This window comes from Papio anubis, chromosome 20 (assembly GCF_008728515.1).
Source record: "Papio anubis isolate 15944 chromosome 20, Panubis1.0, whole genome shotgun sequence".
In the NCBI taxonomy this organism is placed as follows: Eukaryota; Metazoa; Chordata; class Mammalia; order Primates; family Cercopithecidae; genus Papio; species Papio anubis.
The window spans coordinates 13,887,574-13,897,679 of NC_044995.1; the positions used below are offsets into that span (position 1 = coordinate 13,887,574).

The 10,106-nt window shown below is 52.5% G+C and overlaps 1 protein-coding gene across 2 annotated transcripts; it reads left to right on the forward strand.

The window, feature by feature from the left end:
• Window positions 1-3,857: 3,857 nt before the first annotated feature.
• LYPD3 (LY6/PLAUR domain containing 3) lies at window positions 3,858-8,771 on the forward strand. 2 transcript variants are annotated; one of them, XM_003919172.5, is made up of 5 exons: window positions 3,858-4,080; window positions 5,077-5,208; window positions 5,769-5,939; window positions 6,247-6,408; window positions 7,710-8,771. In XM_003919172.5, the coding sequence occupies exons 1-5, from the start codon at window positions 3,999-4,001 to the stop codon at window positions 8,204-8,206; spliced, it is 1,044 nt and encodes a 347-aa protein (XP_003919221.2). In that variant the 5' UTR covers window positions 3,858-3,998; the 3' UTR covers window positions 8,207-8,771. The 2 variants fall into 2 exon arrangements, with proteins under 2 accessions (XP_003919221.2, XP_009197853.2); XM_009199589.4 differs by lacking the exon at window positions 3,858-4,080 and having other exon boundaries at window positions 4,835-5,208.
• The last annotated feature ends 1,335 nt before the right edge of the window (window positions 8,772-10,106 follow it).

Genomic DNA, 10,106 nt, shown 5'->3' on the forward strand with positions numbered 1-10,106 from the left:
CTTCATTTTATGGATGAAGATGAGGACACTGAGGCACACAGGGGCCAAGTAATTATCAAAGTTTCACAGCTGATATCCAGTGGACCCATGTACCTAATTGTAGGTATTGTTAGTTAAGCCAGACTGCCTGAGTTCAAATACTATCTCCCCCACTTCCTAGCTTTGTGACTCTGAGCAAGTTGTTAAGCCCCCGATGCCTGCCTCGATTTCCCCATTTGTAAATTGACTATCATAGAAATCTCTCATGGGATTGTGTGTAAAGGGTGTGGAAAGTTGCCTGGCACCGAGGAAGCACTGCATACATGTGCTTTTGTCATAGTTTTTGTTTAGACAGGAGGCCTTTGAACATCAAAGAATTGGAGCCACTTGATCAAGTCACACAGCAGATTAGGGGCAGCGTTGGTATTCAAATGCATGCGTCTGTGGCTGTAAAACTAAGGGTCATTGCAAAACATAATCTCAGGCCTAAAGCCAGGCTCTGACTTTGGCAAGTGGCACTGGGGGCCTTTGGAGACAGCCCTGGATTCACATCCTGGTTCTGCCACTTCCAAGCCTCTCCCGGCCTCAGTTTCCCCATCTGTGAAATGAGACTTAGTTCTCTCTTTGCAGAGCTGTCGTGACACTCAGAGAGGATTCACAGAAAGTGCTAAGCACAGAGTAGGTGGTTAATAAATGATAATAACCATACTTACAGGTGAGGATTAAATGAGATAATGCATGCCCCCTGTTCAAAATAGTTTCTGAGAAACAAACACTCGATACTCAGTCACTGTTGTTATTATAACTTTTGTTACCATTGGTATTAATGTCATGATGTGGTTTATGGCAAGAACTGTCCGGAATCAGCTTGGAAACCTCCCACTTCCTCTTCCCTCACATCGGATCCATCAGTAATCCCTACTTGTTCTTCTTCCTAAAATATTTTAGATCTTTCCATTCTTCACCTTTCCTTTAGGACACCCTTGGCCAAGTACATCCGCTCTGGCCTGTGTCAGTGTTCTCCACCAGGGACACATCTGTGGTTGAACAAGTTGGGTTTATTGCTTCTTGCAGTGAGGGAGAAAGCACACCATGAGGTAACTGTGAGGTGTCTAAGTAAAAGGGTGTTAGAAAGGATTGTTTTTTTTTTTTTTGAGTCAGAGTCTTGCTCTGTCACCCAGGTTGGAGTGCAGTGGGGCGATCTCAGCTCACTGCAACCTCCGCCTCCTTGGTTCAGCAATTCTCCTGCCTCAGCCTTCCGAGTAGCTGGGATTACAGGTGTGTGCCACCACACCCAGCTAATTTTTTGTAGTTTTAGTAGAGACAGGGTTTCACCATGTTGACTAGTCTGGTCTCGAACTCTTGAGCTCAGGTGATCCACCCCTTTGGCCTTCCAAAGTGCTGGGATTACAGGTGTGAGCACCTGGCCACAAAGGATTGATTTTAAGATTTGGGCTTGTGTGTGGTGGTCTTGGGAATGGTGCAAGGAAGTGGGGCCTCATTCTAGTTTAGATACTGTTAAACGGAGAAGGAGTAATGCTGTGATTAGGCATTTGCATAAATCTCATTTATGAGGCAGGAGAAACAAAGTGAGGTTAAAGTTGTAATAGAAATATAAGCAGTCAATTATATTAGCCAGGATATGGGGATGCCTAGTCATTCTGTGGTTTGCACAATGATCTTGTTTGTTTCTGTGTTCAGACATGGTTATGGATTGGTCTTGATTTTTTTTTCTTTGTTTTTTGTTTTTTTTTGAGACAGGGTCTCATTCTGGTTGCCCAGGCTGGAGTGCAGTGGCGTAATCTCAGCTCACTGCAGCCTCAACCTCCCAGGCTCAGGTGATTCTCCCAGCTCAGCCTCTCAAGTAGCTGGGATTATAGGCGCACGCCCCCACGCCCAGCTAATTTTTTGTATTTTTAGTAGAGATGAGGTTTCCCTGTGTTTCCCAGGCTATTGATTTTTTTCTGATCCTTTACTGTTGCAGTGTGGCCTTGTCCAGGTTGGTGCTCTGTGAAATTATGTGTAGTTGAACTCCATGGCCTCACTGTTTGTGCCAGGCCAACTCCCAGCTGTGAGGGGCTGTTTTGCTCTTTCTTCCCTGAGAAACTACCCGGCAGCTTGTTGGTTTCCTGGCCTTCTCTCTCACCGCTTCTAGAGTCATTTTCCTTTTTTATACGGAGGTCACAGTGACATTCGTACCTTGTTTTCATTGAAGACTAACATACATCCAGTGACAGGCCTGAGTCAGTGATTCTCTACGTATCTGTACACACATGCGGCTGTCACCTAGAGGAAGATCGTGGGAGCTCCTCCCTGTTGCTCCTTCTGGGGTGATGCCCTCCCAAAAGTAACTTGTGTTCTGATTTCTGGCACCACTGGTTAGTTTTGTCTGTTCTGGAACTTCATATAAATTGAGTTACACAGTCTGTTTTGTTTTGTTTAAGGCTTTCTAAACTCAACACCAAGTTTTTTCTTTTTTAAAAATCAAATGAGATGGGGTCTCACTATGTTGCCCAGGCTGGTCTCAAACCCCTGGGTTCAAGTGATCCTCCCACTTTGGTCTCTCAAAGTGCTGGGTTTACAGGTGTGAGCCACTGTGCCTGGCCCCAACACAAAGTTTTTGAGAGATGTTGCTGCATATATCAGGTGTTGGATCTTTTCCATTGCTGTGTAATATTCCATTGGCCAAATCAACCACTCTCTTTTGCCATTCACTTCTTTTTCTTTTTCCTTTTTTAAAATCAAATCTCCTACTCTCAGATCCACTTACTTTTTAAAAATTTTTTTTTTTGAGACAGAGTCTCACTCTGTTGCCCAGGTTGGAGTGCGGTGGCACGGTCTCAGCTCACTGCAACCTCCACCTCCTAGGCTCAAGTGATTCTCCTGCCTCACCCTCCCGAGTAGCTGGGACAGCAGGTACATGCCACTGCACCTGGCTAATTTTTTTTTTTTTTCTTTATAGAGATGGGGTTTTGCCATGTTGCCCAGGCTGGTCTCAAACTCCTGATCTCAAGTGATCCACCCGCCTCGGCCTCCCCAAGTGCTGTGATTACAGGCATGAGCCACTGCACCCGGCCTCCATTTACTTCTTGATGGCTAGCTGCACTATTTCTCACGTTGATCATATTAAGAAGCAAATCTATCACGTCCTCCAGCTCATTTAGACCCTCTTAAAGATTCTCTACTATTTTCATAATTAATCCACATCTCTTGTCAGGGCCTCTAATGCCCTGAGGGTTTTGGCCTCTGCCTGACTCTTTCATCTCAGTTCCTGCCCTTCTCCTATGGCCTTCTGAGCTCAGGAGCACTGCTCTCCTTTCTGTGTTTGAATGGTCCATCCTACCTCCCACCTCCAGGTGTTCCCACGTGCTGGTCCCTCTGCTTGTAAGGGACTGTGCCCCTGCTCTAGCTGGCTAAATCCTGCATGCCTTTGAGGTTGCATCTCAGATAATCTCAAGGAAGCCCTCACCGACCAGGCCCCACTCCTAGACTCCACATCTCCTTGTATCACTACACTTTTTCCTTCAGTGTCTTAGTCTCTGTGGTAAACAACAATTTGTACGATTATTTGATTAGTATCTGTCTCCCCCATCAGAGGGTGAGCTCTGCCAGGACAGGCACTGGTTCTGTCTTCATCTCCAGCATTACCCAGGCCAAAGCCGAGCACACTGTAGATGCTCATTTAACAGTTCATAAACACTGAATGTCAGTAGCCCCAGCCTCTCTTTAAGCCCCACTACTCCCCCACTCCAAACACACACAGACTTTCTCCCGCGAGCTGTCAGGGAACCTCAGCTCCCACCCTTTCCCTCCTTGGCAACTTCACAGGGCAGGGACCGCTCTCCCTGTGGATGACGCGCCTAGGGGCGGGGCCCCGCCCCACAGCCGACGCTGAGTTGGCCCGGTTGGGCAAGGCTGGGGTTGCCTGGGGCGAGGTTACTCATCTTGGGCTCAGGTAAGAGGGCCCGGGCTGGGAGGCGGCACACCCAGGGGGGACGCCAAGGGAGCAGGACGGAGCCATGGACCCCGCCAGGAAAGCAGGTGCCCAGGCCGTGATCTGGAACGCAGGCTGGCTGCTGCTGCTGCTGCTGCTTTGCAGAGGTGGGTCTGCTGCCCGGAGAGGTGGAAGGGGTAGAATGGGGGCTCCTAGGGAAGAGGCTCCTCTGGCCCCCTACAGAGAAGGCTGTGGGAAGGATCCCCACATAAGCAGAGGGCACTGTAGGCAAAGTTCCCCATCCTGAGCAGAGGAGGCAGTGGGAAGCGTCCTCCACCGTGGGCAGTAGGAAGGGTTCCCCACACGGACAGGGGGAACTGTGGGCAAAATTTCCCATCCTGAAGCTGTGGAAAGAAGTACCCTGCTCCTAGGCCGGGCGCAGTGGCTCATGCCTGTAATCCCAGCACTTTGGGAGGCCGAGGCGGGCGGATCATGAGGTCAAGCGATCGAGACCAGCCTGGTCAACATGTTGAAACCCCGTCTGTACTAAAAATACAAAAATTAGCTGGGCGTGGTGGCGCGCGCCTGTAGTCCTGGCTACTGGGGAGGCTGAGGCAGGAGAATCGCTTGAATCCGGGAGGCGGAGGTTGCAGTGAGCCGAGATTGTGCCACTGCACTCCAGCCTGGTGACATAGCGAGACTCCGTCTCAAACAAACAAAAAGTCCCCTGTCCTGGGCAGAGAAGCTGTGGGCAGAGTTCTCTCATTTGAGCAGAAGGGGGCTGTGGGAAGGGATCCCTCACTGAGCATAGTCTAGCACAGTCTACTGTGGGAGAAGTTCTCTCCTTCTGAGCAGAAAACTATGAGGAGGTATCTCTCCTACCCCGGGATGAGGGGCTCCATGGCGGGGATCGCCTACAGTGGGCATACGGGGCTGTGGGAAGGACATGCCCACGGTTGGCATAGTGGGTGTGAAGGAAAAGGGTCCAGTGATTCCCGTGCTTCCAGATTTGTGGAAAGCTTTTCCCTACTCCTGCCCTGGAAAAGTGTGTGCAATAGGACTGTCTCATCCCGGGACAGAGGGCCATGGGAAGGACTATTTCTCTCTTGGGGGAGGGCGATTTAGCAAGGAGGGCTCAGGTCTACTCGGCTCCGCTCCCCCAGGAGCGCAGGCCCTGGAGTGCTACAGCTGCGTGCAAAAAGCTGATGACGGATGCTCCCCACACAAGATGAAGACGGTGAAGTGCGCGCCGGGCGTGGACGTCTGCACCGAGGCAGTCGGGGCGGTGGAGACCAGTGAGTGGGGACCCCCGGGCCACGCACACCAATGGAGGATCCTCCGGCCCAGCCCAGCCTCCTTATAGTCGTTTCTGGATTGGCCACGCCCCTTTAACGCGGCCCCACCCCTCCCTTTCAGCCTATCCAGGACCCTGCGACACAGCTTCGCCCCTCTTCCCAGGCCAGGGCTTCTCTATTAACGATTACAAGGGCGAGGAGCAGAGAATTGAGAACTGGGTGGGGCGGACTGGGAGAGCTCAGGTTTGGAACGAGGTCACATCCTATGCACCTTTTCTGCTCCACCACTGAGACCTCCCCATCCCTGTCAACCGGGATGTCTCCTCCGACTCACCTCTTTGAGGTTCAGCCCCCGTTCCATGACCCCGCTCCTGCCTCCTTCGGTCGTTCTTTCCGCTCTGAGCGGCTCTTTGGGGGCGCCAATCTGCCAATTCCGGCCTGTCAGTCCTCTGGTGTTGGCCTATTTGAGGCCCCGCCCCTCCCAGACCTTACCCAACTCTGGGCTACGCTCCATCTGAGACCACGCCCACAGCTAATCCCGCCCCTGTCCCTTTGCCCAGTCCACGGACAATTCTCGATGGCAGTGCGGGGTTGCGGTTCGGGACTCCCCGGCAAGAATGACCGCGGCCTGGATCTTCACGGGCTTCTGGCGTTCATCCAGCTGCAGCAATGCGCTCAGGACCGCTGCAACGCCAAGCTCAACCTCACCTCGCGGGCGCTCGACCCGGCAGGTCCGTGGGGGCGGGGCCGTAGCTGTGGGGGCGGAGCTACATTCGGGCCTGCCAAGATGGAGGCGGAGCCGGGAGTACTGGGCCTGGGCTGGGTGCGGGGGTTATACTCTAGGGCGGGGCCAAGAGGCAGCAGGCGGGACTTTCTGGCTGTAGGCACCAGGAGGTTGCGCGCTGGGGCGGGGCTATTGGTAGGCGGGGTTATTGACAGTGCGTGGGGGGGTGTCACGCCTTAGGGGCGGGGCTAGAAGACGCGCTGCGGTTCCCGAACCCTTTCGACGCCTTTTCTTCCTCTGGGCCCCCCTCTCAGGTAATGAGAGTGCATACCCGCCCAACGGCGTGGAGTGCTACAGCTGTGTGGGCCTGAGCCGCGAGGCGTGCCAGGGTACATCGCCGCCGGTCGTCAGCTGCTACAACGCCAGCGATCATGTCTACAATGGCTGCTTCGACGGCAACGTCACCTTGACGGCAGGTGAGGGAGCCCTGGAGCACGGGACCTACAGGAGTTGTGGTAGCACTTCTGAATCACCCTGGGCAGTAGGGAGCCCTTTACCCAAAGCGTTTCCTTCACCTGCGATGCATTCTGGGAACCGTGGGGCCTAAATGCTTGTATCGTAGGGGATCATGGAAAATGCAGTCCCTTCCCCCAACGTATTAATAGTGTGGGGACAGTGATGGTTTGTCCAAGAGTGTTTTGGAGGGAAATACATTTCCATAGAGGGCTGCCAGGTACTTAAGAGGTATTTAAGCCTCCAAGCTTCTGCCCAGGCACTGCGGAGAATCTCTAGTTTCTTAGCCCTTAAAACTCAAGGAGTCCCCGCCTGTCCCAGAGTATTGAGAGATGTAACCATGGAAAATGAAGTTCTTCAAACCCCATTCCCTTGCCAGCTATGCTTAAAAAGATGTAGTTCTTTTTAATTTTATTATTACTAATTTTTTTTAAAGACAGGGTCTTGCTCTATCGCCTAGACTGGAGTGCAGTGGCGCAATCATAGCTCATTGCAGTGGCGCAGTCATAGCTCACTGCAGCCTCTACCTCTTGGGCTCAAGCAGTCCTCCTGCCTCAGCCTCCCAAGTAGCTGGGACTACAAGGGTACACCGCCACGACTGGTTACTTTTATTTTTGGTAACAGTGGAGTCTGTCCATGTTGCCCAGGCTGGTATTGAACTCCTGGGCTAAGCGATCCCCCTGCCTAGGTCTCCCAGAGTGCTGGGATTAGAGGCGTGAACCACTGAGCCTGGTGGGGAGAATGTAGCTCTGACTCTAAGACTAAATTCTGTTGGGGAAGTAAAAGCTGGGGTGAAGGCTAGGGGGATAATGGCCGGAGGGTTGTAAAGGAAGTTTGTTCTGCCCTGTGGTCTTGTGAGAGGTCTTGTATCTCAGTCTAAACCTTTGTTGTAAGCACTATTTTTATTTCAGCCTACACACATTTCCATTCAAAGCGCAATGGAAAATGTTAGTCCACCATGTGCCAAAGACAGTGAGTCTGTCTGTTTCTCATAGTAGCACCTGAGTTTAGATTTTGGGATTAATGGATGCAGAGACCTTCTGTCTCATTTTGAGGGGTTCTCTTTTTTTTTTTTTCAAGACAGAGTCTCACTCTGTTGCCCAGTGATCCCCCTGCCTCTGCTTCCCAAAGTGCTGGGACTACAGGCGTGAGCCACCACGCCCAGTGGGGTTCTCTGTTCTTGTCTGATGCCTCTAAGTTTCATTCTGGCTGTGTCAACCTCTTTCCCTCCAGCCACTGACCTATCTGTGTCTCCTTCCTGTAGCTAATGTGACTGTGTCCTTGCCCGTCCGGGGCTGTGTCCAGGATGAATTCTGCACTCGGGATGGAGTAACAGGCCCAGGGTTCACGCTCAGTGGCTCCTGTTGCCAGGGGTCCCGCTGTAACTCTGACCTCCGCAACAAGACCTACTTCTCCCCTCGAATCCCACCCCTTGTCCGGCTGCCCCTTCCAGAGCCCACGACTGTGGCCTCAACCACGTCTGTCACCACCTCTACCTCGGCCCCAGTGAGACCCACATCCACCACCAAACCCATGCCAGCCCCAACCAGTCAGACTTCGAGACAGGGAGCAGAACACGAGGCCTCCCAGGATGAGGAGCCCAGGTTGACTGGAGGCGCCGCTGGCCACCAGGACCGCAGCAATTCGGGGCAGTATCCTGCAAAAGGGGGGCCCCAGCAGCCCCATAATAGAGGCGGTGTGGCTCCCACGGCTGGATTGGCAGCCCTTCTGTTGGCCGTGGCTGCTGGTGTCCTGCTGTGAGCTTCTCCACCTGGAAATTTCCCTCTCACATACTTCTCTGGCCCTAGGTACTCCCTCTTCCCATCACTTCCTGTTCCCACCACTGGACTGGGCTGGCCCAGGCCCTGTTTTTCCAACATTCCCCAGTATCCCCAGCTTCTGCTGCACTGGTTTGCGGCTTCGGGAAATAAAATACTGTTGTATATATCCTGCCAGGGGTGTTCTAGCTTTTTGAGGACAGTACCTATATTCTTCTCATCCTTGTCTCTCCGCTTGTCCTCTTGTGATGTTAGGACAGAGTGAGAGAAGTCTGCTGTCACAGGGAAGGTGAGAGAGAGGATGCTAAGCTTCCTACTTACTTTCTCCTAGCCAGCCTGGACTTTGGAGTGTGGGGTGGGTGGGACGATGGCTCCCCACTCGAAGCACTGCCTCCTGTACTCCCCGCATCTTTGGGGAATCGGTTCCCCATCTGTCTTCCTTACTAGACTGTGAGCTCCTCGAGGGCAGGGACCGTGCCTTATGCCTGTGTGTGATCAGTTTCTGGCACACAGATGCCTCAATAAAGATTTAAGGACTTTGTATAGTGCTTTAAAGGAGTCGCTTCCACCTTGTTTCTCACAATGACCGCTCTAGCTGAGCTAGGGTGGGCATCATAAAGCCTTTAACAGGAGAGAGATCGGACTTAGAGCCACAGCCCCGGGGGAAGTTGCGGTTGAACTTTCATCTCCTGGGGTCTAGCCCGCATTTGGGTGTTCCCACTGGTGAAGGGGAAACTGGGCGAAACCATTAGGCGGCATGGAGGGGTGAATGGGGCTTTTAGCAATGCTGGGGAACAGACGGCTTTGTCTAATGAGTTTGTGTGCCCTCCCTAGGCTCCACCCATCTTGCCATCCAGCCAGCTGTCTGCATTTTTTTAGAGATGGGGTCTCTGTCACCCAAATTGGACTTCAGTGGCCCAATCATACCTCACTGCAACTTCCAACTCCTGCCTCAGGCTCCCAAGTAGGTGGGACTACAGGCTCAGCCCATCACACTTGGCTAATTTTATTTTTTGTAGAGATGAAGTCTTGATATGATGCCCCGTCCTCCTGCCTTGGCCTTCCAAAGTGTTGGGATTACAGGCAGGAGCCACTGCACCCGGCTTCATCTGGTTTACTAAGAGTCATTAAGGCTGGGCGCAGTGGTTCATGCCTGTAATCCCAGCACTTTGGGAGGCCGAGGCAGCCGGATCACCTGAGGTCCGGAGTTCGAGACCAGCCTGACCAACATGGAGAAACCCCATCTCTACTAAAAATACAAACTTAGCTGGGCATGGTGGCACATGCCTGTAATCCCAGCTACTCGGGAGGCTGAGGCAGGAGAATCACTTGAACCCAGGAGGCAGAGGTTGTGGTGAGCTGAGATTACGCCACTGCACTCCAGCCTGGGCAAAAAGAGTGAAACTCCGTCTCAAAAAAAAAAAAAAAAAAAAAGAGAGAAAAAAGTAATTAACTGGGCTCACCTACTGTATCTCATTTGTCTGTAGGGCCCGAGGGTGCTGCTGTTGGTCTTTGCTTGGTGCTGGGGACTTGGAGATTGAGCCCCACCTCCATCTCCTTCCCATCAGGTGAAGGCCTGGCCCTAGAGGCACTGGAGGGGAAAAGCCTGGCTTGAGAATGAGAGAGTTCCTGGCAGGCTTTGCAACTGCTTGATGGGAGGAGGATCAGATGTGGGGAATAGTGAGATCATAACAGTATATTGCAGGCCGGGCGCGGTGGCTCAAGCCTGTAATCCCAGCACTTTGGGAGGCCGAGACGGGCGGATCACGAGGTCACAAGATCAAGACCATCCTGGCTAACACGGTGAAACCCCGTCTCTACTAAAAAATACAAAAAACTAGCCGGGCGAGGTGCGGGCACCTGTAGTCCCAGCTACTCGGGAG

Bases quoted from the DNA above. Each gene is read 5' to 3' on its own strand.
- LYPD3 (XM_009199589.4), top strand. From the start codon at position 4,860: ATGCCCACGGTTGGCATAGTGGGTGTGAAGGAAAAGGGTCCAGTGATT. The intron at 5,940-6,246 runs GTCCGTGGGGGC...CCCCCCTCTCAG, and splicing joins GCGGGCGCTCGACCCGGCAG to GTAATGAGAGTGCATACCCG. The intron at 6,409-7,709 runs GTGAGGGAGCCC...TCCTTCCTGTAG, and splicing joins CAACGTCACCTTGACGGCAG to CTAATGTGACTGTGTCCTTG.